The 27,553-nt window shown below is 68.6% G+C and overlaps 1 protein-coding gene across 1 annotated transcript in view; it reads left to right on the forward strand.

The window, feature by feature from the left end:
• The first annotated feature begins 4,010 nt into the window (after positions 1 to 4,010).
• The window catches only part of ADGRB1 (adhesion G protein-coupled receptor B1), a 73,763-nt gene continuing 50,220 nt past the window's right edge, over positions 4,011 to 27,553 (forward strand). The window contains exons 1-3 of the mRNA XM_055314421.1: positions 4,011 to 4,172; positions 16,282 to 17,291; positions 27,042 to 27,200. Coding sequence (XP_055170396.1) covers positions 16,502 to 17,291; positions 27,042 to 27,200 — 949 coding nt within the window. The 5' untranslated portion in view covers positions 4,011 to 4,172; positions 16,282 to 16,501. The remainder of the gene's footprint in view (positions 4,173 to 16,281; positions 17,292 to 27,041; positions 27,201 to 27,553) is intronic.

Below are 27,553 nucleotides of genomic sequence, written 5' to 3' on the forward strand. Positions count from 1 at the left end.
TGACCAGGGCCAAGGCTCAGGGTGTTACCAGGGTCAGGGCTCAGGGTGTGACCAGGGTCAGAGATCAGGGTATGACCAGGGTCAGAGATCAGGGTATGACCAGAGTCAAGGCTCAAAATGTGACCAGGATCAGAGCTCAGAGTGTGATTAGGATCAGGGCTAAGGGTTTGACTAGGGTCAAGGCTCAGAGAGTGACCAGGATCAGGGCTCAGAGCATGACCAGGATCATGGCTCAGGGTGTGATCAGGATCAGGGCTCAGGGTGTGACCAGGATCAGGGCTCAGGGTATGACCAGGGTCAGGGCTCCGGGTGTGACCAGGGTCAGGGGTCAAGGTGTGACCAGGATCAAGGCTCAGAGTACGACTAGTGTCGGGGCTCAGAGAGTGACCAGTGTCGGGGCTCAGAGTATGACCAGGGTCAGGACTCAGGGTGTGACCATGGTTTGGACTCATGGTGTGACCAGGGTCAGGGCCCAGTGTGTGCCCAGAGTCGGTGATCAATGTGCTCAGAGTCATCTACAAGTCCTGGCTGCATCAGTGGCTGTGGTCAGGGATTATGAATGACGGTGAAAAAGGCTTTAAGATACCAAATGTCGTACTGCCTCTGGGTTGAATAAGGAGGTTCCAGAACCTAGTTTCCAGCTGAATAAGGTTGGCCCCGCAGAGGACCATCAATTTCAACTTGCCATACTGAGCCCATCCTGGGTGTCTTCATGCCATGGCCAGGCCCCCAGTTTTGGTGTGAGTGGTGAGGGTCAAAGGTCAAGGTATATAAGCTATACCTTGGATATAAGATGGTAGCAAATCTCTGGAAAGGAGGCCATGGGTTCAGAGGTCCAGAACCTGAGAGCGTCTGGGCCGTAAGAAACCTTCCTACCAACCAGTCAGGACAGCCATGCGCCAACAGGGAAACCGAGGCTGCAGTGGGGTAAAGGTGAGTCTCTTTATTTCAGGTCATCCAGCTGAGAGCTGGGGGGGGGGTGTGCAATGGGCGGAATGACCTGCATCTGATCTGCAGGCCCCAAGCTGACTCTTCTTCCTCCTTGGGGAGTGGCAGAGGGGGTTCAGGGTCTCTCTGCCTCCCGCTGGGGTGGGGCAACTATATGAACTGTGGCCCAGGAACTGGGACAAGAGGGCAATTTTCTACAAGGGGCAGGTCAGGGAGGGAAGCGAGGAGTCCCCGGGCAAGGAGAGGGAAAGCCCGGCGGCATAGGCCAGGCCCAGGGGACACCGCGCCACCCTGGGAACCCGCAGCGGCCAGCGGAGGAGGAGGAGTGGGGGAGTGGGGACGGCCGGTGGGGAAGCAGCCCCGAAATCCTGACTCAGAGCTGCCCGCACCGCCGCGCCGCTGCATATCAGAGCCCCCTGGTGGCCACGGGCTGCTGGTGTGAGGGGATGGCCAGGCCGCGGCGCAGAGAGGGCCCTGGGGTGGGCAGGGAGGGCCGGAGCAGGGGGCGCAGAGGCAGCCCCCACTCTGCCACCGCCTCCCTCTCTTCCCCCAGTTCAGAGACCTGCGGAGGGAGGCTGTGCCCGTCAGGGGAGAAGGAAGCCTGAGGGTGCCGGGAGGTTGTCCTGGGGAGGCTGTCCGTGGCCTCGCGGTCTCTGTCTCCGCGGCCCGGCTCACTGGGCCCTCAGGACGCCCCTAGAGCTTGAGGCCCCAGGCTGGCCGTGCGACGGGGGCTGGCCTGGCCCCCGCTCCACCTGCTGAGATGAGCAGCAAGCCGGGGGCCAGGCTGACTTACGTTGTCCCACGCCCCCCCCCCACCCAGGGCCGGTGCTGCGGTGAGGGTGCTGACCATGACCGGTGACGGGGTTGGCTGCGATGGCAACACTGTGGCCCTGGTCAAGGCTTATGGTGCCGACCACGGGGACAACAGAGGAGGGGCGCACATTGACCTGCAGGTTGAGAATGGTGACGAGGACGGTATATTGATGTGTGATGGTGACAGCAGTGATACCCGGATGGAGCCCCCTGCTGAGTCGGCTGAGAAAAGCAGACAGTTGGACCCGATGTTGGGCTTGAAGAGTGAGGCGTAAGCGGCCTGCTGAGACGGTCAGCGTGCAATGTGTTGGGTATTCAGGCAGCGGCAGAGAGGGCCTCGCATTCGGAACAGACCACAAGTTGTGCAAAAGGGGCACATCCTCTACTAGGATGCTACTGGTGGAGAAGAACCCTGAAGTAATTTCCCTGAGGTCACTCCTCCAAGACTCAGGATCTTATTCTCGAGAGGCCCCCTGTGGGCATCTGGCTAAAGGTCTCAGCAGAAGAAGAGGGATTACGGACACTTTACAATGGGAGGTAAAGTGGCAAAGGGGCTGTGGCCACCAGTCTATGGAAAACAAAATCCAGATGTGGAACTGGGTTGTCCCCACTGTCACCACAGCAAAGGAGGATGGATGGGGGACGAGAAGGGAGTGGCACAATGAGGACAGCCACACGGGGTGATGTGGGCTCCACCTCTACTTTCAAACTCATCTCCTTTTGGCTCTTCCCGTAAGCCCCTCCCTCAGTGTTTCTCAGGAGTCCCCGGAGGAAAGACTGGACAAAACCAGCCTGGACAGCAAGCGTCGGCCCTCCCCCTCCCCCGCTCTCATCCTCTTGGATGGGGTCCAGAGTCTGTGCCTCCGACTCTCCCTCCTGCCCATAACTCACTTTTTTGCCATTGCTCTCATCCACATGTCCGCGCATCCTCCTTCCCTGCCCGCAGGCCACCATCTCTTCAGCCCTCGGCTCACGTGCTGTTCATCTGCTTCCGTCTACCCTGTCCGTCCTCTCTGGCCTCTTTCCTCCGTCCATCCATCCACCCTCCACCGCCCCACTCAGCATCCCACCCAACTCTCCGGGCTTCAGGTCCATCCGTCCACCCTCCCGCATTCCCCCTTCCTCTACATCACTTACCTCACCCATCCTTCCACCTGTCCCATCCTCCCATGCGCCTCTATTCTCTATGTACCACCCCCTACAACTTCCTTGTTATCCATCTGTCCTCTGTCCATCCATCCATCCATCTGTCCATCCATCATCCGTCCATCCATCTGTCCTCTGTCCATCCATCCATCCCCATGCATCCATCCTCCATCCATCCCTCCACCTATCCATCCATCTACCTACCCATCCATCCTCCCTCCACCCACTCATCCATCCATCCATCCATCCATCCATCCATCTACCTATCCATCCATTCTCCCTCCACCCATCCATCCATCCTCCCCCTTCACCTATCCATCCATCCATCCATCCATCCATCCACCCACCCGTCCATGCATCCATCCGCTCATTCATCCATCCCTCCCTCCATCCATCCATCCATCCATCCACCCACCAACCAGCCAGTGGGCAGCCACTCCTCGGCTCCTGGAAGAGGCACAGAGCAGAGACCCAACTCTTGGCTTTCCTGCAGCATGGGGCAGGAGCTGGGCTTTCCTCGGTGTGCGCGCCTATGCATTTTATCCGTACCCCCCCTTATCTCTGTCCCCTCCCCCACACCCCGCCCCCCGCTCGCGCTCCCCTCTAATGTGTGATCTGGAAGCTCTATAAAGCCTGATGTAATCCGTAATGCAGTCTCTGGCTCCCGATTCGGGATCCAGTTTCAGAGAGCGAGAGATTGGGGAGCGCCGGCAGCCCGGTGGGGGGAAGCAGCTCGCCTCTCTCCTCCTCCTTCTCCCCGTCCTCGGCCTCCTCCTCCTCCTCCCCTCGCCGCCCCGCCCCCGGCTCGGCTCGGCTCGCCCCCCCCTCAGGAAGGGGAAAAAAGGCGAGAAGAGCGGGGCAGGCGAGAGGAGCGGAGCGGCGGCGGCCGGAGAGGGAGCGGCGGGCGCAGGCGGCGGCGGCGGGCGCGGCGTTGGCGGCGGCCCCGGCGGAGCGAGCGCGGAGCCGGCGAGCCGCGAGCACAGGCGGCCGCGCCGCGTCCTGGCCGGGCCCGGGCCCGCGCGCCCCGCATCGCCCGCAGCCCGGGCATCCGGAGCCCCCGGCCGGGGGGAGGGGGCCTGCGCGCGCCGGCGGGGCCCCCGGGGTGCGCCCGGCTAGGCCTGGAGCGGGCCGGGGGCGGCGGCGGCAGGAGGAGCCCCCCCTCGGGTCGGGCGCCCGGCTCGGCCGCCGGGGACGCGGGGCGCTCCCGGGGATTTGCAACTCGCCGGATCAAGTGTCGGCCGGCGGGGCCGCCGCTGCCGGGGAAGGTAAGGAGGGCTCGGCCGGGCGCGGGGGGCTGGGGGGCGGCGGCGGGCGCAGCGAGGGCGGGAGGGGGCGGGGGAGGGGCGGCCGCCGGACTTCTAACTTCGCCGTTTGGGGCTTCGCAGCTCCGAGGTTTGCGCTCGGAGCTCGGGAGTTTGGACCCCCCTCCCCAGCCCCCTGCCTCCTCCGCCGGCGGCAGCCCCGGAATCCGGCAGGTCTCCGGGCGCCCGCACCGGGCGGGCTGAGGAGGGGGCCCCCCTGGCCGCCGGAGAGGCTCCTCGGCGCTGCTCACCTCCCCCCGCGCACACGCAGCCTGGCCAGGCTGGCAGGCAGGGCTGGGGAAGGCACCCCCTCCCCATCACATGCACAGACCCAGGCCAGGCTGGAGAAGGCGTTCCCGGGCTGTCCCCAACACACACAGAGGCTGGCAGGGGTCTTGGGAGCCCAGATGTGACCCCCACAGGCACACACAGACCCAGTAGGTTGAGGAGAGACACCCCGGTGTGTCCCCCTTCCCTTCCCCGCACTCACAGCCCCCTACAGACATTGTAGGGTCCGGAGGTGTCCTCCCCCCACGCAGAGCCCCTGGGCGGCAGGAGCCACCGCGTCGCCCCCTCTCAGCCCTCACCCATAGACGCGGCAGTGGCTTTGGAGAACCCCCGGAGGTTCTCTTTCCCCGGAATCCACGGAGGGCCACCCTAGCGCCCCCCACCCCCCCCAACCACCCCCACACACCAGCGACCTGGCTCCTTCCGATCTCCTCTTCTTTCCCACTCGGTCGGACAGGCCGCGCGGATAAGCCGCTCCGAACTTCGGGTCGGCCCTGCGCCCTCTCCGCGCGGAGCAGGGAGGCCAGGCGCCGGGCGCTCCTGGGTCCCCGTCCCCACCAGCCGAGGCCGCCGGCCCTCCGCGCCGCTGCGCTCTCTGGGAGCCGCGCGTAGCTGCCTCGAGGAATGAGCATCGTCTCCCTCCCGGGGAGGCTGGGGGCCCTGGGCCTTGCCGTGCGCCCTCTCACCGGGCCCCGTGGCCCCCCGGGCAGGGCGGAGCGCGCCTCGGGCCTGCCGGGGAGGGGGCAGCGGCCGGGAGGGCTGGTCGGAGGCTGCGGCTCGCAGCCCCAGTCCCTGCGCCGACCTCGGAGGCTCCTGCTGGGTCACTTCCCGGGCGTCTCCGAGGGAGCGCCAGCCTGCGGCCAGGCCCCAGCCGCCGGGCACCTTACCCTTCCCACTTTGATTTGGGGCTTCCAAGTTTCTCGCGGCGCCAGGCCCCAGGCTGGGACCTGCAAGCCCTAACCCACCTCTCCTCGGCACCCTTCGGCTCGGCGCTCCCCATCACGTCCCATTCCCCCGGGTCTGGGGCAGGGATTCCTCAGCGGCAACTCGGGAGGAGTTGAAAGGCGTGAAGGCGCGTGGGTGGGCAGGGGGGGCGCACCCCCGCCCCGGAGGAACCTCCTGGCGTATGTGTTGGGGAGGTGGCTCCGAGGTCTGCGCTCCCACCCCACCCCGGGGACCCAAGGAGACCCTCGGTGCCCTCCCCCACAGACACGAACACACGCCCCCTCGGAGCAGCGGCCGCGCGAGCGGCGGAGCGGGGAAACCGGAGGCTGGGGTCCCCTTTCGTATCCAGGAGGTGGTCGGTCTATGGTGCTTGGGGTCTGGAGACGCGGCCATGGCGTCCTCTCCAACCCTGAAGCCTCCCGCTCCCCGACGACCCCCGCAGCCCAGGAGGCAAACGGGGAGGTCGAGGGAGGGAGCCGCTCCCTCCGCGGCCGCAGGCGACGGAGAAACTCTGCGCCCCGGCGCCGGGTGCCGCGGGGTCCGGCTTCGAGCACCCGGGCAAGGTCAAGCCGCGAAGGAGGGGGCGGGGGCTCCTGGGCGCGCCCGCGCCCCGGCGGAGTCGCAGCCTGGGGAGGGGATGCGGGCCGCCCGCCGAGTCACCCGAGCACCCGCCACCGCGCCCGGTCCCTGGAGGCGGACGTTGCGCGCATTCGGGGATCCCGGGGCGCCCCGCGCCCAGCCCCGCGCCTGCCTCCCCGGCTCGCTCGCTGCTCCTCGGCGCTGCTCGCCGACTTGTTGCGCCTGGATCTGGGGGGCGGGGGCGGCCCGGGAGCCCCGGAGCCCAGGTCGGCGGGGGCCGAGCCCTAGGCCGGCGGGGATGCGCCCCAGCGGCGCGCGGCTCCGCGGACGGGCACGGCGCGGGGGGCTCGAGCGCGGGGTTCGCCGCCTCGGATCGCGGAGAAGGGCGCCTGTCCCCGCCCGCTCCCACGCGGGGGCGGAGACAAGGCGATCCGTCGGCCTCAGCCTCTCGCCGCCCCCCGCGGACCCCGGACCGGCCGGGACCCCGCCACGTCGCCGAGCCCTCCCAGTCCCTTCCCTGGTCCGCGGGCTCCGGCCGCCCCCGGGCCTCGGTGGCCGCGTCGGTGCAATGGGAGCGCGGCTCGGGCTGGCGGAGCCCCTCCGGCCCAGGCCCTCGGCGCCCGAGCCGCGACCCAGCGTGCCGAGCCCGCAGCCAGCGGGGTGTGCGGCGTCCGGCCGGGTCCCCGGGCGGCTGGACGCTGCGGGCGCGGCAGCCAGGCCCCGCCGGAGGCCGCCCCGCAGGCCCCGGGAGCGCCGAACGCGGGCAGCCCCGCGAGGCGCCCTCGCCCCCCCCCGCGGCCCGCCCGGCCCGGCCCCGCCTCCCGGAGCGGCCCCCGGGACCCGAGCCCGCCCCCCGGGGACCCCTGGGGCTGGGGCCGGCGGCGGGCGCGGGGCTGCGGTGGCGGCGGCGGCGGGCGGCGCGCTGCCCCCGACGGCCGGGAGAGGGCGCCCGCGCCCCCGCCGCTGCCCGCCCCTTCCGTCTCCCCGCGCCCGCCCGCGCCCGCCCCATCCTGGGCAGCCCCGGCCGCCCCGCCCCCCGCCGGCCCGTGCCCCGGGGCGCCTGCCGGGCCGAGCGGGCGTGTGTGTGTGCGCGTGTGGCACGCACGCCGGCCGCGGGGGTGTGCAGGCGTGCGGATGGCCGGGGGGGGGCGCGGGGGGAGCGGCCCAAGGCCTTGGCTGGAGCCCGGGCCCGCTGACCCGTGGACCCCGCGGCCCCCCTCCCACCCTCCCCCCCCCCCCCCCCCGTTGTCCCGCCTCGTGCCCCTCCCGCCCCGCCGCTGCGCCGGAGGGCTCGGCCGCGCACCTGCACCGACTGCGGGGGTGCCCAGCTGCACACTGGCCCTGGGGGTGCAGGGGGTGCAGTGAGGGCCGCGGGGGCATGGCCGCACCCCCACCCCCCAGAGAGAAGGCGGTGGGAAGAGGGGGCAAAGAGGCTCTGAGTCAGCTCCGGGGGTGCAGGACAGAGGGCCTACGGGGGCCCAAGCTCCCACAGAGCTTCCTAGGACCCACGAAGGGGCGCGTGGGTAATCCCGAAGGGGAGGGAACAGCCATGCAAAGGCCCTGTGGCAGGCCTTTGGAAACGGTCAAAGGAGGATGAATTGCAGGCGGGGGCTTCAGGGGGCGTGGGGCCCGACCTCAGCCCTGGAGGCTTTGGGCTGCTTCCTGGGAGCTGGGGGGGAATGAGGGGATCCTGAACAGGGCGGTGATTTGGCCTCAGGGACTTGCCAAAGCGGCGGGGGGGGGGGGGGGGTGCCCTGCAGGCAGCAGGGTCACAGGAGGCAGAGCACACACCTAATGAGGGGGCTGCAGTGCCCACACCTGCTGCCCTGCAGACCACATTCACCCCGACCCACCCACGACCCCCCACGCCGTCGGCAGCAGGAGCAGCCCCACAATGCAGTGCAGGTTCCATAAAGGAGCAGGGACCACCGCTGCCAGCATCTGGGCCCCACGGTGTGTGTGCACATCCCAGGGTGAGCTCTGCTCGGCTGCAGGGCTGAGGGGCGCAGATCACGAGCCACCCCCACCCCCCGGGGCAGCCCCGGGACCTACAGGTGCAGCTGGGCTCGGATCTCCCGCTGTTCCCACTCTGGACCCCACGTGGCCTCCCCCTACACAGGGCCTCGGCTGGGGCACAGCCCGCGGCTCACGGACAAAGCACCAGGCCCGCAAGGGGGGAGCCCGTGTCCACCCCGCCCTCCCCTCCCCTGCCCCCCTCCTCCTCACGTGAACCCGTCCCTATTAACCGAGGAGGAAGTGCCAGGGGCTGGGGCCCAAGGGAGTCCACCCCACTCCCAAACCCCAGGTCCTCCTGCCCCTGTGACCCTGTGACCCTGCCCATGACTCCCTGACTTTCCAGAATGCTCCGTGCCTCCACAAGACAACCACACCTGTGTGCTGTAAAGGGTTCAGGCAAGTGGAAGGGTTCAGTGTACCCAGTGGGCGCCCGGCTCGCCCCCACCCCATGCTGTCACCTTGGGCACCTCCAGTGCGTGTGCTGGTCCCCCCGCCTGTCTTCCTGCCCGTGCACTTCTGAGGCCCCAGCACCACCAGAAGCCGCAGGGCCTCCAGGGCCGGCGCCAGGGTTGGGCCCCAGCTCGGGCAGCCCTGGGAGGCTGGCTGCCAGTTTTGGGGTGTCGACTCTTGGCTGAGACGTGAGCCAAGGGTCCCTGAGGAGGAGACACTGAGGACTGGCCGGCAGAGGCCTTGGAGCCCTGCAGGGCCCCCCGGGGGTGGCCTGGCCTCATCATGGACCCCCACCTGGATGGGGGGAGGAGGGAGCACCCACACTCTGAAGGCTGTGCTCCCTGCAGCCCCCGTTAAGCCCTGAGCCTGCAGGGGAGCGATGGCCCTGACCTCCCTCCTGCTTGCCAAGGTGACTTTGGAGCAGCCGCTTCTCCAAGGCTCCGTGACTCAGGGCCAGGAACCCCGCCGCCCCGCGCCCCAGAGTGCCCAGAGCTTTGAGGGGCACGCAGCAGTTGGGGCTGTCGAGGGCAGGGCTCAGGAGGACCTGAGCCGGCTGGGGTGACATCCGGGCCCTGGGGGACGCAAGACAGGCGAGGGAATCAGCCGGCCAGAAAGTGTGCTCTCAGCTGCCTGCTGCCCCTGCTCCCAGCCGGGCCCGGAAGAGCCCGACCTCGCAGGTGGCGCCTCCGGGAGCCTTCCTCTCCCAGAACAGGTGCACTCGCACACCCGCCCCTGGGCACGCACACACCTGCACACCTGCACACCGGCAACTCACTCGTCCTGCAAGTGCCTCACCACACACGCTTGTCCTGGACACACGCTCCCTCACACTGCAGCACACACGCGTGCACGCAGGTCTCACACCCACACATGCTGCCCAGCACCCCGCCTGTCCATCCGTGGGCCCCCGGTCCCGCTCTGGGGTGCCAGGTCAGCGTGTTCCTGTCTCCGTCCAGAGCTGGGGAGCAAGGGTGGCGGTTATGGCCTTGAGCCCCACCCTGCTCTGTCTGTCCTCAGAGGGCAGAGGTCACCGTGGAGGTGGCGGTCGGGACCCCTGCTGCAGCCTCCATCTGGGGGAACCTTTGTGCCTCCAAGCACCGGGACGCCTGCCCTGCGCCTCCCAGGGGGGTCAGCCTTGCTGCACCCAGGGGGTCTGCTGGGGGAGGCCAGGGGCTTTGGGAGCCAGAGGGCCTGGGGTCCGTGAAGCAGTTCCAGGCTAAGTGCCCGTCTCTACTCATCCCTTCCACGAGCTGTCTGGAGCCCTCCGTCTCCGCCCAGCCAGGCCCACCCGGGGTGCCCCCGGGGCCTCAGCACATTCCGCCTGGGTCAGCCCCCCGGGCCCCTTCCTGACCACCTCTTCCCAGCTTTCTGCTGCCCCCGGCCCTCCCCATGTGACCTTGGGCAGGTGACCTTGAACAAGCCCATCCTCCCGGGGAACCCGGGGAGCACAGATCCTGGTGTGGGGTGTGAGCCTCCGTCCGTCTCGGGGTACAGGGGCTCACTCCGGGCACAGAGCAGGCGGACACAGACAGGAGAGAGCACAGCGATGCGGGTCACAACTCAGAATCGCAGCAACCCCCTCCTCATGAGAGCCCCCACCCCCCTGGGGAGCCTCTCGCCCCTGGGACAGATGCGGTCCTCGTCCCCACTTAGGCTTCCCTCCAGGAGAACCTGTCTGTGTGCGCGTGTTTGCATTCACGGTGCATGCCGGTCCCAGGTGTGCATGCACGTACAAGTGCATGCATGTGCATGTGTGCATGGGCACTGGGCGCGTGCATGTGGGGGGGGGCAGGACACATCCACTCCCGGGAGAGCCCAGCAGGCTCAGATACGGCTTCCTGGGGCAGGCCCCTTCCCCGTACCCTGAAAGACTCGTGGGTGTCCCCAGGAAGGGCATGAGGCAGGGGCAGCAAGGCAGCGGGGGGCCAAATGGCAGCACAGCCAGGAGCCTGGGTGCTCCGAGTGTCCTCGAGGCCTGCAGGTAGTTGGGGCGATGGCATTCGGGGCAAGAGGAGGTGTGGCAAGGCCCATCTGAGAGCTGGCCGCTGGCTCTGGGCCCAGGGGCCTGGGGCGGTGGGGTGGGATATGGGGTGATAGCTCTGAGTCCCCCTGCCCTCCGCGGGGGGTGCAGGTCGGGGTCGGTGTGGGGTGTCCTGGAGCAGAGCCAGCACAGGATGTGCCCCTCCCAGCAGTGGACCTTTGGGGGGGGCTTCCTCTCTTGTGCAATTGCCCCCACGACCCCTGTGCCCAGGTGGGCAGACAAGGGAAGGAGGATTGTGGGGGGGGGGCGGCAGGCAGAGTGATTGTGGGCCTCTCGGGGCCTGGGGGCTCCTCGGGGCAGCCTGGGGATACCCCGCAGGTCGGCGGGCGGCTTCGCCGGGAACTGGCTCGCACAGGCTGGGAGGGAGCAGGTGGCGGCTGTGGCATGGGGGCCAAGTTCTCACGCCCGACCTGCTTCCGTGCTCACGCGGGGAGGCCTGCCTGGGCCCTCCTGGCCCCTCCTGGGCCTGGGCTGTCCTGCACCCATGGCAGCGCCCCCACCCGCCCCGCCGGCGCGGCCGCTGCCGCCCCGAGACCCGGCTGCCGGACCGGCCGCGGCCCAGGAGGGCTGGGGGGCCTGGCGGCGCGGGTGGAGGCGGCTGCGCGTCCCCGGACGGCCTCTCCAGCTCGCTCTCCCGGCCTGCCCGCCAGCCAGCCCCTGGGCTATCCTCGGTGCTGAGGGGTGTCCACCCCGCCCCTCCCCCAGTGCAGCCTCTTCCCAGGACACACAGGCAGGCACTGTTCGGGGGGCCGGCCAGGACAACAGAGTGCCTTTTGTGGCTGGCATCTAGGGACGCCATTGGCGGCCTGGGGTGGGTGGGGAGGGATGCGGAGGCTGGGCCTGAGGTGGGCCTGGGGGGAGGGTGCCCAGCCTGGGGAGGACGGTCGCACGGACCCAAGGGAGGCTGGAGGACCATGGAGCCTGAGGGGGCAGCGTCGAGCCCAGGCCCTCGCACGGTGGAGAAACTGAGGCCGTTGGTTTCTGGGGTCTTCTGCCGTTGGGGCAGGGGCCCAGGTGGCCTGCACGTGCGTGGCTACACCTGGGACAGTGTGGAGGGCGGGCACAGTGCCCAGCGGCTGACGGTGGCCCTGTGAGCCTCGGGGTGGGCCTGATTCTGCTCCCCCCTCACTGCCCGCCCTGGCTCCCACCTTGGGCCCGTTCCGGCCTGCGGTCACTGCTCCAGCCTGGGGACACCGTCCTTCTCCCCCTGCCTCCCAGCATCCTGTCCCCGCCAGGCATGGCCGGTTCCCTGGGTGGCATGGCCGGTTCCCTGGGTGTCACGGCCTCCTGCCCGGGGCCTCTACCCTGTGAGCTGGCTCGGCACTCCCTTGCCCTCGCCCTGAGGCCGCCCCGCAGGATGTGGGAGGCTTGGCAGCAGGTGCAGGCCGAAGCTGGCTGGAAGGGGGCAGGGGCTGGATGCGGGGAAGAAGTCCCGGCAGCCAAGGCAGTCGGGCCCTACGAAGCTGACGGGGAGAGGTGGGGACCGAAGAGGCTCCGGGCTGCTGACCGCCGCCGTCCTCAGGAGCCCGAGAGGGGCAGCGGGCACCAAAAGCGCCAGTGACCCAGCCTGTGGGGAGCCAAAGACCAGATGGGTGGCCTGTGGGGGGCAGCTGCCCTGCGAGCGCGCGTGCCAAGGAGCACCCGGGGCCACACAGGGCCGAGCGCCCGGGGCAGACCAGAGCCTCCTCGGGTGCCTTGCCGTGGGCAGCAGGCTCGGAGAGCTCCGACACCCAGGGGATGCCCCGGGGCAGGATGTGGCCGAGGGCAGGGCCCCGAGCCCGCCCCGGGCGCCACAGGTCAGGTGCTGCGGGAGCCGGGCTCTCCCCCGCCGTGAGACCTTGCACACGCACGCTACACGTGTGCATGGGTGCACAGGCACAGGTGTACATGTACACACACAAATCCATAGACCCATGTGCTCACACGCAGACACGTCTGTGCTCTAACGCATGCGCACACGTGTGCACACGTGCCGGCACACAGGCGTATACTGATGCATAGGCACACATTCACGCATGCCCATATGCGTGCACAAGCCTGCCCCCCCTCTCGGAGAGGCCCCCGCCGCCCATCACTTGCTTGCCCACCCCGGAAGCCCGGCCGTGTCTGACACTGCCCCCCCAGCCCAGATCCCGTGCAGGCCACCTCCTTGCTCTCCTTGCCCGCACTGCCCCCAGTGGTCACAGGGACCCCAGAATGATGCCCGCATCAGGCCCTGCCCCCACTCATCCTAGGATCCCCCCAGGCTCTGTGCCCCCCAGAACCCCCCCCCAGTGCCTGGTGGGTCAGGACCACCCCCGTACACCCCACCCTGTCTCCGCACCAATTGCCCTGGCCTGGGACAGACTCGACTCGCTGTCCCCTGTGGCCATATGCCCCCTGCCTGCCCGGCTCTGGCTGCTGGGGCTGCCCCAGTGCAAGAGGGCTCGCGGGGCCAGGTATCCAAGCTCTCTTTAGAGGGCAGCAGGTGGGCAGTTCCTGGGGATGAAGGGAGGCCGGGGAGGTAGAGGGTGGGTGGTCAGTGGCGGGTGCAGGCAGAGGAGCCGCCCACAATGACACTCTGCCCTGGACGCAGCCAGCGGAAGCCAGGCCGGCCGGGGCTGCGCTGCTCAGACTCGCAGCTGGGACAGCCTTCTGGGCAGCAGAGCCTTGCCCAATGCCCCGCGCGTGGAGCAGCTTGAGTCAGAGATGTTCCAGAGGGCGCCAGGGTGCCGGGAGGTGACCTGGGCCCCACTTCCCTCCTGACCCTGGCTCCCGGGTGGCCCTTGCGGTGAACCCAGAGCTCCGAGGTGCACTGCTGGAGATCCCTGTCATCAGGCCCCAGGAGTCTGGGAAGGCTCAGCCCGGAACGGCTGCCCCAGGGGGCTCTCAGCTCTACCGCACCCTCACCCCTGCACGCCCCCCTCAGTGTCCAGGCCAGACACCCCTGCCCCCCACGTCCCACAGCCGGCCGGCCCCTGGGGCTCCTCTCCTATCTCCCCAGCACCCTCCGCCACCCCCGCCGGCCCCAGCATGCCTCCCTTACCTTCCCCGGGGTCCCCTCCCCACCGCGGACTGCAGGGCAGCCCTTCTAGGAGCACTTCTGATTGGGGCACTGCCCTGCTTCTCACCCTCCCTGCCACCTCTTTCCTGGTGTGCAGGACCCCGCAGGTGGGCTTCGCCCCGACAGGTGCTCCAAGAGTGGGGTGAGCCAGGGACAACGAGGGCTGGTGGTGGGGATGCCAAGAGAACCTCAGCGTGGCCTGGCTCCCGCGAGCTCTGGGACAGGCATCGGGTTAGGTCGGGTTCCACCTGCCTGGGGTGGGGCTGGGCCGTGCAGAGGTCAGCAGCTCTGCCTGCCAGACCCGGGCTTGGATCCTGGCTCGGGCGCCAGGCCCTACAAGCCCCCACAAGGCGCACAGTTCCTCTGTGGCCCCACATATGCTGCATCTGCAAAATGGAACCATCGCAGGGACCCCCGCACTTGCGGCTGGCACAGGACAGAGCTCCTCAGAATGTCCCCGCCAAGCTGGGCCCGCCGAATCCTTGGGGTATGGGGTGCAGAGGCTGCGCTCTCGTCCCTAGCACCACATGGCTGGGCATCTCTTCTTCCACGTGGGAAGGTGGAGGCCCTAGAGGACCCCGTGCCTGGCACATGCCACCTCCTGCACCTGCTCCTGGCCCCCCAGACCCGTCCCCCTCCGTGGAAGGCTATGGGATGGGCTGCCAGGGGCTGGGGCGAGGAGGGTCATTTCACGGGGGTCAGTGATGGGGCACGGCCAGGTGGGCAGACATGGGTGGGGCTCAGTGGACCCTCGGCTGGGTCAGTTCTGCTGGGCTCGGCCAACACCCTCTGGGACTGGCCATCCTCCAGGACTGGGGGCCGGCTTCCACAGGAGCTCCCGGCCTGGGCCACGGGGACCCCCGGGGCTGAGGCTCAGGTGAAGTTTGGGGACACGCTGCCATCTCTCCGCAGCAAGACCTCAGGGGACCTCCCAAGTCTGGGGTTGGCTGTAGGATCCTGGCCGTGGCCTCTCCGGCCCCATAATGTGGGGGCAGGTGGCCAGGGCAGGTGGGCTCTGCTACACCCACATCCAGGGTTGGCCCCGCGTGGTCCAGAGGCGAGGGGGGACCAGGGGCTTCCCAGAGGTAAGGGCCCAGTGCATCACCCAGCTCTGCCCAGAGGGGCCGGGATGAGACGCCTGCAATTCTTCTCAGGGCGCCTCTGTCTGCCGCTGAAGGGCCCCCAGAGGACCGGGCTTGGCCCAGCTACCTGGGGAGCCAGAGCCCCCTCCCACCTCCTCCCCTGCAGAGTCACGCCCTGCCTGAACTCCCAGGTGTAGCTCTTACCCTCTTGCCAAGAGAGTGGGGCTTCACCCCCCATTTCACAGATGGGGAAGCGAGGCCGGCCAGTGAGGGACTTGCTGAGGCCACGGGGCCAGGAGGGGGCAGCCTGCGTCCAGGCCACCCCAGCCCGGAGTGCTCAGAGCTCAAGGCCGTCTGCGCCCGACGCCCCGCTCCACTGACAGCCCATGCGGGGAGGACGCCAGCCGGCTGGGCCCGGGTAGCAGGAAGCAGCGGGTCCCCGTGGGCAGGCGACCGGCGTGGGCAAGGTCAGCAGAGGGCAGACCAGGCCGCCTGGGGCCCGGCTGCGGCTCTTCCTCAGCCACGGCTCAGCTGCGGCGTGGGCAGACAGCTGACCCAGCCAGGGCCTCGGGGAAGCTGAGGCCTGGGCCAGGAGGAACTTGCCAGGGTCCACGTGGTGACCAATCCAGGAGGGGTGCCACCCAGGGTGGCTCCACGTGGTGCCCCTGCGAGTGGGTGGAGGCTGCCTCCCGTTCCCCCAGTGCCAGGCCAGCACCCTCTCCCAGGGCAGGGAGGGCATCCCGGGCCGCTGAGGCACAAGGTCCCAGGGTGGGTTCTCCTACCCCTCACTGTCACTTCTGCAAGTCACTTAGCCTCGGTCTCCCCATCATGAAGTCGGGAGGTCACAGAGCCGGCCTGGCAGAGAAGGGGTGAGGCAAGGGTGTTGGCTGAAGCCTGGACGTATGTGGCCTGGGTGACTCGGTCCCCAGCCCTCCCTGCCCGGAGCTGCAGGGCCCCGGGGCCAGTGGGCCCCAGGGTAGGAGGAGGGGAGGGAGGCCCTGAGAGGCGGCCGTGACCTGTACACAGTGTCACAGCCGTGGCCACGGCCCGGGCTGCTCCTGCAGTGAGGAGGCACCGGGGAGGGCTAGGCGCTCCTGCCCCCAGGGGACGGACCCTGTGACCTCTCCTCTCCGTGCCCCCCGTTCCCTTCCCGTGTGGATGCTTCCCTGGAAGACTGGATATGAGGAGGAGGAGAAAGGGCAGAGAGGACGAAGACCCACGAGGGAGATGGCCCAGGAGAGAGCCAGGGCCACCGAAGGGCCAGAGGGAGCCACAGGGGCCCCACGGGCGAACAGCAGCTGTACAGGAACAGGCAGGCCCAGAGCCGCGGGAGCCACGCCAGGCCACTCAGCCCGATGGGTCCAGAGCAGGTCCCCGCAGCTCTGGGCCTTGGGCCGGTGCTGCCCACCACTCCCTGCTCAGGCCTGGCCGGAGGAGGAGGGCCCCTGCCCCTGCCCCTGCAGGTGGACACACCGGCAGGTGGCAGACAGGTGGACGGAGCAGGTGCCTGGGAGCGACGCCAGGGCCCGTGGCCCCCCGTAGTCCAGGGTGGGCAGCGGGCAGCCCCCAGCGGGCCCCGCGTCCCGGTCTCCCAGGGGCTCACACCGCCCCCCTCTGCTCTTCTTGCAGCTGCTGCTGGAGGCCGCAGGCCGGCGTCGAGACCCTGCACGTTAGGAGCCACAGCCGCCCTCGAGGTCGAAGCGTTGCCCTCCTCCTGCCCCCGCTCGGAGCCCCCGCCCCCGGCTCCTGCCCCCCGCCCGGCCCTGCCGTCGCCGGACCCTGGCATGTCAAGGCCTGGCCCGCGCCTGCCTGCCCAGCCCGCGGAACCCCGGCGGCCCCGCGAGCTAGGATGAGGGGCCAGGCCGCCGCCCCGGGCCCCCTCCGGATCCTCTGCCCGCCGCTGCTGCTGCTGCTGCTGCTGCTGCTGGGGCGCCGGGCGCGGGCGGCCGTGGGGGCGGACGCGGGGCCCGGGGCTGAGCAGTGCGCCACGCTGGTGCAGGGCAAGTTCTTCGGCTACTTCTCGGCTGCCGCTGTGTTCCCCGCCAACGCCTCCCGCTGCTCCTGGACCCTGCGCAACCCCGACCCCCGGCGCTACACGCTCTACATGAAAGTGGCCAAGGCTCCCGCGCCCTGCGGCGGCCCCGGCCGCGTCCGCACCTACCAGTTCGACTCCTTCCTGGAGTCCACGCGCACCTACCTGGGCGTGGAAAGCTTCGATGAGGTGCTGCAGCTCTGTGACCCCTCGGCGCCCCTGGCCTTCCTGCAGGCCGGCAAGCAGTTCCTGCAGATGCTGCACCAGCAGCCGCCCCCCGACCGAGGCCCCCGGCTGCCGGGGGGGTCCCCGGGCCCCAGCGATGACTTCTCCGTGGAGTACCTGGTTGTGGGCAACCGCAACCCCAGCCGGGCCGCCTGCCAGATGCTGTGCCGCTGGCTGGACGCCTGTCTGGCGGGCAGCCGCAGCTCGCACCCCTGCGGCATCATGCAGACCCCCTGTGCCTGCCTGGGCGGGGACACCGGCGACCCCGCCTCTGGCTCCCTGGCCCCCCGCGGGGACGTCTGCCTGAGGGACGGCGTGGCTGGTGGCCCTGAGAACTGCCTCACCAGCCTGACCCAGGACCGGGGTGGGGATGGCGCAGCAGGTGAGTGACCACTGGGAGAGGACCCCTGGCTGGCTCTTGGGGTGGAGGGCGGGCGGCAAGGGTCATCTCTGCGGGGCTGGTCGGTCACCTGCCCCCGGGGAAGCCAAATGCACAGATAAGGTTGCTGTGAGCAGGTGCCCTGAGGCCCCAGGGCCACGTGCCTGGCGCCCAGGAGCAAAGGAATGGACGATGGACTTCTCCCAGGACCACCGAGTCTTAATTCCCAGCTGGGGAGGGGTCCCTCCATCTTTCAGGCAGATGTGCTAGGGGGCAGCGGGCTGCCGTGGGCCGTGGCGGGGTCTGAGGGCCTCCGGGATGCGGAGGAGAAGCGAGCCCGAGCCCGCGGTTTGGAGATGTGGTCGGAGTGGGAATTCGGAGGCTGCGTGTGGTTCGGCCGCAGCAATCGCGTGTCTGGCAGCTGGTCACCCAGCGCCCGCGAGGTGTTCTGGGCACCGGGGACACGCAATGAAAGGCAGCGCCAGAGCCCCATGTCCCAGGCTGCCTTCCGCGGGGAGAGGAAGGTTCTAAGAGTGGGACAGAGGGCACCTCGGGAAACAACGCACGGCAAGGTCCCCGGTGGTCTCGGCTGCTGTTTCACTTGGAGGTCGGGGGTCACCTAGACCAGGGGACCGTGTGCACGATTCTGGGAGGGGTGCAGGGAGCCCCAAGGGCATCAGAAGGGCGTTGCCGGCCTGGGCACGGGCGGGGCAGAGGCCAGAGGTGGACGTGTGCCGGGTGTCCCAGAGGAGGGGCCGGGGGTCTTGTGTGGTCGGTTGTCTGCCTTCGGGGCACCTTGACTTCTTCTTGGGGAGTGGGGAGCCCGTGCAGGAGGACATGGCTGGGGGGACAGGGCGCCGGCAGGGCTCGGTGGGCTTGGGGTGGAGGCGCCCTGGGGTTTCATGGGAGAATCGGGAGGCTGGAGCTGGGCCAGAGCCGGGGGGGGGGGGGTGCAGCCGGGCTCGGCTCTTCTCCGACCGTTGAGCGATGTGCAAGGCCGGCAGGAAGTACAGGTGCCGGGCATCCCAGGGCCGGGCCTGGTTGCCTACCTGTGGGGCCAGGTGACATTGTCCAGGGCTCTCAGCCAATGAGGTCAATGGACTGCTCAGAACAAAGTCTTTAAAGGCAGAAAAGAAGCCCCAAGGGATTAGAGAGGAAGCCAGCTATCCGGGAACACGCCGCAGTCATGGGCCTGGGCTGTAGGTCCCGGAGCCTCCGGGAAGCTGTGCATTTGGCTGGAGAGGAGCAGGGGAAAGGGGGGGCAGGTGGGAGACTGGCAGAAGTGCCCGGGGGACATTGGAGGTCCCGGCGTCCCCCTGGCCGCGAGCTCCAGGGGCTGGGAGCGCTGACCTTTGGGCTGGGCAAGATGTAGGTCATCGTGACCTTGGCTGGGCAGCTTCCCAGGTGTGCAGGATGGAAGTGGTCCCGGGGGACGAGGAGGAGCCGAGCACGGGGCAGTGGCTGGTGTGGGAGGTCAGGTAGGAGGACAGTGCAGGCCCGGCGGCCCTGGCCCGGCCCTTTAGTCTTGCTCTGTCACTCCCCAGAGGTCATTCACCCCTGGGCCCTGGTTCCTTTGTCTGCTATGAGGGACGTTGAGTGAGGGACGTCGGGTACGAGGCCCCAGGGCCCGTGCGAGCTGCTCCGTGCCGCATCCTGGGGCTCTAAGTAGAGGAGTGATTGACAGGCGCTGAGGGTCCCTGGGCTGTCAATGCAGAAGGGCGCGGGGGCTCAGAGGGGACCTGGGGACGGGACAGGGGCCAGGAGGGAGCTGAAGCTGGCCGGGCAGGTAGGAGGAGGAGGGCCGGGGGGGCATGCGGGACACGGGGGAGGAGCTGGCTAGGCCACCCCCAATTCTAGCCAGGAGCCGGGAGGAAGATCCAGAGGTCAGAGTGGGGCTTCAGTGTGGGATGCCCGGGGGTCCGCCAGGTGGACTGTCCTTGGAGCGGGGCGCTCTGGGTCTGCAGTAGCAGGACAGGACCAGGTCAGCCTGACCTGCCCTCACGGGGAGCCCTGGCGCAGTCCCAGCCTCTCCGTCGGCCCCTCGGGCCCTTATCTTTAAAAGGGAAAGAGCAAGAACAATCTTTCCTTGATTGCATGAGGGATAAAGACCACGTGGAAGTGATTCTAAGCAAAAACAATGGCAGGCAGCGATGACATCGCACAGCCTGTGTTCGTGGTCAGGTGGGAGCCAGCGGGCCGGGCGGGGAGGCGGCGGCAGGACGGGGGCACCCGGGCACGGGGCTGGACCTGTGGGGATCCTCGCACGGGGGCCCCAATGAAGGGCCTGTTGGCGGTGGTGCTCAGAAGGGGATGGGAAGGGGTGTGTGAGTGCACTTGCATTCACACACGTGTGTGCATGTGTGCAAGTACGTGTGCCCTGTGCAGTGCATGGGTGAGGGCCTGCGTCGTGTGCATGCTGCATGTTTGTGCATCCCTGGATACCAGTGTGTGCACACAGGTGAATGCGTGGCATGTCTGTGTGCTCGCGTGTGCCTCGCATCGGTGCGTGCTTGTGTGTGCATGGCGTGTACATGCGTGCAAGGCCGTGCAGGATATTGCGTGGCTTGTGCGTGCAGGATATTGAGCCTGCACATGTGCGTGTGCGTGCAGGTTACATACGCATGCACAGCTGGTGTGTGCATGTGCGCGTGTGCAGTACAGTGTGCTGGAGCGTGAGCGTGTGCAGGCGAGCACCCGTGGCACGTACACATGTTCAGGCATGCGTGTGTTCTGACCAGGGCTCCGGGCAGGGCCAACTTCAGCGCCTCAGGCACAGTGCAGCAGCGCTGGGACCTGTGGCCAGGGCTGGCGGTCGGTGGGAGGACGGTTTGGGGGGGGGTGTGGGCTGGGCCTGGCCGCCGTGCGGAGGAGGTCACCTGCCCTGGGCAAGGCCGGCCAGCCCGCGGTCACCCGTCCCTGACGCAGCCCACAGCTCAGTTCACGTCCCTGCACCCAGAAGGCCCGGGTGCTTCTGGGACCTTGGGAGTGAAGTGATCCTAGTAGTTTTGACAGCAGCCGCATCCCGAGGGCTTCCTCGGGATGAATGAATCCCAGCCCTGGGATGAATGAATGCAGCCCCTGGGAGGGGTCCCTGAGCCCTCCTGCCCCAGGGCCTTTGCACCAGCTGCGCCCGGAACACTCTTCCCCAGATACCACAGGGCTCCCTCTCTCAGGTCCTTGCTCAGACACCACCTTCTCGACCAACTCTGACCGCGCTGTGTGACATGGCAGCAGTCCGAGCCCCGCTCTGCACCCCTGTACGCTGCACGTATCACCCGTGAACATGCGGATAATTTCCCGATTTTGTTGGGTCCGTGCCCTGCTGTGTCTCTGTTGAGCTGTAAGCACCCCCGGGCAGAGCGCCTGCCCTGCTCCCCGACGTCACCCCTGGCCCACGCCCGGCCCGCAGTGGGCCCTGGATGAGTGCCTGTGCGCTGGGGCAAGGCACGGAGAGGTTGGGGCAGCAGCCGGGGTCACACACAGCCGGCGGGGGACGGGCCGCCGGCGGAGCCAGCCCTGCTCCCCGGGGCTCTGGCTGCAGGCGTCTCCCAGGACAAGCTCTGCCGGGAAGCTTGCTCTCGTGTGCACGCGTGCGGGTGGCACGTGGACCATCAGGAGACACGTGGCTGAGCCCGGCAGGCGCCAGACCCCAGAGCTCGTCGCGGAGCCAGGTGCCCCGGGAGCCTCGTCCCCTCACGCCGGCCGGGGGAGGCTGGGGCCTGCACGTCCCTCCATCTGCACCCGGGAAGGCCTCGCGTGGTGGAGCCAGGAGTGAGCAGGAGGCCTGGCCAGCCCATGGCCCACTTTCGGCCCTCCCCCTGTCCGGTCTGTCCAAGTGCCACATGGCCACGTCACGCCTCCGACCCAGCGAGCGCTCCTCAGGCCACAGCAGCTGTCCCCTGCCTGCCTGCCTGGCCACCTGGTTGGCCCTCTCCGGGCTCTCTCGGGGTCTCTCGGGCTCTCTTAGGGTCTCTCGGGGTCTTGCAGGGTCTCGTGGGGTCTCTCAGGCTCCCTTGGGGTCTCACGGGGTCTCTTAGGGCTCTCTTGGGGTCTCTCGGGCTCTCTTAGGGTCTCTCGGGGTCTCATGGGTTCTCTCGGGCCCTCTTGGGGTCTCTTGGGGTCTCTCGGGGGTCTCTCGGGGTCCCTCGGGGCTCTCTTACGGTCTCTTGGGGTCTCTCGGGCTCTCTTGGGGTCTCACGGGATCTCTTGGGGTCTCACGGGATCTCTTGGGGTCTCTTGGGGCTCTCTTGGGGTCTCTCGGGCTCTATTGGGGTCTCTCGGGGTCTCATGAGTTCTCTCGGGCCCTCTTGGGGTCTCTCGGGGTCCCTCGGGGCTCTCTTGTGTTCTCTCGGGCTCTTTTGGGATCTCTCAGGGTCTCGTGGGCTCTCTCGGGTTCTCTTGGGGTCTCTTGGGGTCTTGCGGGGTCTCTCAGGGCCGGCTCCTGCGTCTCATCCCCCTGTCTCTTGCCCACAGTGTCTCTCTCTGCGTTTTTCTGCCTCTGGTGAGACGGGGCCATTTCTCTCAAGGGTTGTTTTAAATATTCATGTTTTAATTAAAGAATTTTATTGCAGAAGCGACACATAAGATAATGAAAAAGCCGCATCCAGGGGGCCAGGAGCAAGCGAGTGTGCGCGCGTGTCCCCGCGTGTGTCCGTGTCCTGGTGTGTGTATGTGCCGCCGGCATCACATGCCTGCACGGGTGGGGGTGCGGGGCCTCAACGGGAGTGGCCTCCAGGGGGACAAGGCGGTGATGCGGGGCAAGGAGCCAGCCCTGCCTGAGGCGCAGGCGGGTCCCCATTCTGCCGGGTGCCCCTGCCTGACACACAGGCCCCTGCAGGGCTTCGGAGGCCTTCCCCCAACTTCCCTCAGGAGGAAGTGGCCAGAGCCCCTCTCTGGGGTCCACGGGACCCAGACAGAGGCTGGGCTTGGAATGTGGAGGGAAGATGGGAATTCAGGTGGAAGAGCCGCGCCTCTGGAGTTTGGGGGTGACGGGGAATGGGAGGGGGCGTAGGAGGGTGTCAGACCCTTCCTGCCAGGGACTTAGGCTTATCATCCCGGCCTGGGATGCTGCTCTTTTTGTACAAGGACTCGATTATAAAAATCCAGAAAACAAGGTTTCGGGCTCATTGTAGACAATGCCCATCCCAGAGGAAATAGCAGGATGTGACCCCGTGAAAATGATGCGCACGTGGAAGCCTCAGGGCAATTCCCACGCGGTCAGAGCGCGCCCCACGCTCCCTCCGCCCGGCGGCCAGGGCTGTAGCACACACACTATGGTCTTGTTTGGGCTCCACGTCCGGGAAAGATGGTGAGGAAGGATGTCAGTGGAACCACCGAGGCCCAAGGTGGGGAAGTGAGGCGTCCAGGTCACCAATCCCAAGGGCAGAGCTGGGGTGGGACACCCTTCCCAGGGCGGGAAATACCTGCCTGACGAGGACGAGCAGCAGTGAGAAAACGTATAGTCCCGCAGATGAGGCCAAGCCAGCCACCTAGGTCAGCCTCGGTTTCCCTTTTGTGAAGTGGGGACCGGACGACCCGGTCCTCGGGTCTGCGTGAAGCTGACAGAGACGGAGCCGCTAGCACGGGCGCTTGCAGGAGCTGTCCCTGTCCTCCCTGTCCTCCCCGAGACGGGGCCTGCGGGCAGCGGGTCCCACGGCACCTGCTGTGGCTGAGTGGGCTGCTGGCCTCCGGGCCTGAGAGCGGGAGCCGTGGGCCCCGGGTGGAGGACCAGCGCGTGCGGGGCCGTGGGGTGAGGGTCTGTGGACAGGTGTAGGGTTAGGGGGGCGTCAGGGAGCCGACTTGTCCCCAGCGTCCCCCTTGGCACATCCCTGAGAAGGTGGGAGAGGAGGAGCCTGGGGGTCTCTAGACAGGCCCAGCTTGGGGGGGGCAGGGGTGTTCTCGGGGGGCTGGACCTGCCGCGGGTCCCTGGGGATCCGGTGGCGAGGACACGAGGACACGAGGACGGGGCCGCCCCCACCGTGGGGCTGGGGAGACCTCTGCCGGAGGCGCCGGGAAGTGCGCGGCCCTCCTCCTCCGCAGGGAGCCCGCGGGCAGCGGGGAGCCGGGTGGGGGCCGGTGGCGCAGACTGGGGGCAGCACAGCCTCCAGGCGGGGTTGCCGGGGCGGGAAGGGGCCCTCGCCCCCGGCGGCCATTAATCGGCTCCATTCATCCGTTAATGAGATGGAAATGAGGCGCCGAGACAGAGGGGCATTGAGTGCGGGAAAGAATGCGCTTCTTTCCACCGGAGGGCCGGCCCCCCAGCCGGGCCCACTGTCCGCTGCCCCGGGAAGCCCGCTGGGCACCGCGGCCCCGGGCGCTTCCCGGGGGACCCCTCGGCTCGGGGGGATCCATCTAGCTGGTGGCAGCCGTGTGCGTGTGCGGGGACACACGTTAAAAATAAAAACAGTAACAAGAATAGCATCCCCCGAATGTGGGTCAGTGGCCTGAGCACGGCCAAGGTTGGGGACAGTGTGTGATGGGACCCGGCCTCGGGGCGTGAGGGGAGCAGGGATCCCGCACCCGGGCCCCAGCTGAGTCTCACGAGGATCCCGGATCCCGGTGCAGGGCGAGACCCGCCCCCGGGGGCCAGCCCATCCTCTGGGCCTGTGCCCCCCCTCCCCAGCCTCTCCTGCCTCGCCCCCTCCTCCTCACCCCCCCACCACCTGGGTCACCAAGGTAACCAGCCCTGAAATAGTGGGTGTGCTGGCAGCTGAGGCCTAACCTGAGTCTATCCTGAAACTCTGAGCTCTGCAGCAGTTGCCATGGGAACCGAGTGGCATCCTCCAATTAGCCTGGCTTGGACACCCTCTCTCCCACCCACCACCAGCTTCCACGTCACTCAGGCTTCCTTGTGGGGGCTGGGCTGGGGCGGCCAGGAAGGACTGGCGGGACATGCACCCCGACCTGTCACCGGCCCGCCTCCAAGGACTCCGGCCCCCTCGGGCCCTCCGGGTCCGCGTGACCAGCTGGGACGGCCTCCGCGGGCGACACCAGTGGGGCCTGGAGCCCCGGCTGGGGCTTGTGGGCAGTCCTGGCAGGCGGCCCTTGCCTGGAGGGAGGCTTGTGGAAGCTGTAACAGGGCGCTGGCTCCTCCTTGTCGGCGGGAGGTAACGGTCTCCCCATCTGCACCTGCCCCCCCTCCTGCCCCCGGGGTCCAGGCCCTAAGTCTGCCACCTGCCGGAGCCGCCCACCTGGCCTGGCCCATGTGCCTGTGGAGGACATGCCAGGGGCTCCCCACCCGTCTCCCGGGGGGGGCCCCCATGCTCCTGCACCCAGCCGCCTCTCTGGAGTCCTTACGGGATGTTGGTGGTTTAGGATGAAGTGGCATTTCTGTGGGATCACCCATGTGTATGGTCCCGCTCAGCCCTAGAGAGACTGGCTCGTGCACCTCTGGGGCTCCTGCTCCCCAGGCAGACCCTCAGGGGGGCCTCGCCCCAGCCCCTGGCCGTCCTGACCACCGCTATGTGAGCCTCAGTTTCCTCTGCTGTAAATGGGGTGAAAGTGGCTGCCTGAGCGGGCTGGGATTCAAGGCTCCTTGTGCTGAGCACCTGTCCCGGAGTAGGCCCTCCCCCGGCGGGGGCGGGGGTGGGGTTCCCCTGCGCAGGGCGTGCCCTGGGGGAGCTGGCCTTGGTGGCTGGGGGAGGAGCAGCCCTTCCTGGAGGGTCCGGCAGCCTGGGTCCGTTCCCCTTTGGCCTGTTCCGAGCCGGGGGCACGGGCACCCCACTTCAGTGGGCCTTGGTCTTCACCTATGAACAGGGGGAGCCACAAGGTGTCTCTTGTGGGAACAGAGTGACCCATGAGGGCGTCTGACTGAGGCGCAGGAGGGGCTCAAACCAGGCCCCCCCAGAGCGAAGAACCACGCAAAATGCAGCCCTGCTCCCCCCCGTGTGGCCCTGGCAGGCCCTTCCCAGGCAACACAGCACGTCTGGGCGTCCCGAGAGCAGGGTCCGAGCCCACCCAGAGGGGTGGCCACTGAGGTCCGAGCCAGCCCCTCCGCGGGTTCCCTGCCGACCTGCCGCCCCGTCCGCCTGGCACCAGCCCACGGTGGGGCGGGCACCGCGTGCCCTTGGCAGAGGTGCCCTGCCCCCTCCCCCCGCCCAGGGTGGGTGCCGCCTGCCGCCGAGCCTCCCCTGTGCCCGCCCCTGGCTCCCCCTGCTGGTGGCTTCCCAGCACAGGCCTGCAGGCAATGGGGGGGGGGGGGCGCTGGCCCTCCCACGGGGCCATCCACAGATTAGATGGGCGCCGGACCGGAGTCACCTGGACACCGTGCCCCCTACAAATCAGAGTGGGTGCTCTGGGGGCCACCCTGACCCCAATGACTGTTCACACCCATCATCTCCCAACCCCTTCTTGCCGTTTATCTTCACACCATCAGTATGGGCAGTAGCTCCCCGCTGTCCTCAGATGAGAGGCAGAGGCCAGGCGGGAGGGACTTGACCATCCCACGGTGGGGGTGGGGGGGCACCACGTGATCCTGGCCTTTGGGCTCAGCGCCGGTTCTGGGGTACCCTCGGGGGTCTCCACAGCCCTCATTCCCCATGTGGTGGGGCTTACTTCCCCACGCCACAGACAAAAGCCAAACTCCGAGAGGCACCCGGGGTCCTGCCGACAGGCCAGGGGTGACCTGCCCTTGGCCCACGCCGCTGCCTGCTTCAGCCTCAGGCGAGCCCAGGGCAGGTTCCAGTGCTGGGCCTGGGCGATGCACCCCACTGTTTCCTGGCCACCTCGTAAGTGGGAGCGAGGTTGGGGTGCCCGCCCAGAGCAGGTGCTCGGTGAAGTGTGTTCCCATCCTGCTTCATGGGAGCGTAGGGGCCCCGGTGACCCCCAGGACACACGGATGGCAGCAGCCAGAGCCCAGGCAGCAGAGTGGCCCGGGCCCCTTGAGCACGGCCTTGGGACAGAAGCCGCCTTCCCCAGCCCATGGATGCGGCCCTCACACTCCGGCCCAGGATGCGCAGCCTCCCTGCGACTGGCCCCTCGGCGGCCCCTCAGGGGTCCTCGACTGGTCCTCGGCGTGGACTCAGGCCACCCAGGGCTCAGACCCTCAGGGATATTAGGTCTGGATTGGGGGGGCGAAAGGACCCGGATGGAGGAGACTCATTTCAGGACCTGAAAGGGGGTGGATGGAGGGGTGTGGGGGCCTTCGACCCCAGTGCAGCCACCAGGTGTGGAGCCTTGGTCTCCAGTGGTGTCCCTGCGTGCAGTGAGGGAATTACGGCCAGGAGGTGGGGGCTCAGAGAACGCTGGATGGGGGACCACGGGGAGGGGTCCCCCAGGGGCTGCGGCTGTGTCCAGGAGTGACGGCCCCTGCCATGGTGCCTACCCCACAGCCTTCCAAGAGGCAGCCATGCCTTGGCAGCGGGGCTGTCTTCTTTTCACTCATTCACTCTGGACGCCCCGGGGTTCAAAGCCAGGAGAGACCTTGGCACAGGTCCCCGTAGACTTGCACTCAGCTGGAGAGCAGTGTGGCCTGGCACCCGGTGGGACACCCGGGAGGAGTGGGGTAGGCACCAGGCCCCCAAGGCAGGCCCTGCCCCAGCACCTCTGCCCCTCCTAGCCCTGCCGGCCTCTGCGGACCTGTGCCCCCTCCCGAGCGAGCAGCGAGCGAGGCGGTCTCCCGGGGCCGGCGGGCGGGGGCGGGACCTGCGCCCTAAGTCCCTGCCGGGGAGACTCCCCCAGGTCAGTCCCTGAAAGACCCCCCCCAGCCCTTCGCCCCGCCCCTGGCCCTGAGCCCCGCCCTCTGATTCCTCCCAGGAGGCTGGAAGCTGTGGTCCCTGTGGGGCGAGTGCACGCGGGACTGCGGGGGAGGCCTGCAGACGCGGACGCGCACCTGCCTGCCGGCTCCCGGCGCCGAGGGCGGCTGCGAGGGGGTGCTGGAGGAGGGCCGCCTGTGCAACCGCAAGGCCTGCGGCCGTGAGTGCGCGGGGCGCGGGCGGGAAGGGGGGCGGGGGGGGCCGGGAGGACGGAGGGGGCCGGGGCGGGGCCACAGCGGCGGAGCAAAGGAGGGGGCGGGGCCACAGGGGAGGAGCCCGGGGCGGGGCCACAGGGGAGGGAGGAGCCAAGGATGGGAGGGGAGGGGCCACAGGGGAGGGAGGAGCCCGGGGCGGGGCCAAGGAGGGGAGGAGCCAAGGATGGGAGGGGCGGGGCCACGGGGGAGGGAGGAACCCAGGGCGGGGCCGGGGTGGGACCAGGTAGGCGAGAAGCCTCGTGGGCAGGGTCAGGTGCAAGGGGGGCCTGCTGCGGGCGGGGCCAGGGGCGGGGCGAGG

This window comes from Nyctereutes procyonoides, unplaced genomic scaffold (assembly GCF_905146905.1).
Source record: "Nyctereutes procyonoides isolate TBG_1078 unplaced genomic scaffold, NYPRO_anot_genome, whole genome shotgun sequence".
Taxonomy (NCBI): domain Eukaryota; kingdom Metazoa; phylum Chordata; class Mammalia; order Carnivora; family Canidae; genus Nyctereutes; species Nyctereutes procyonoides.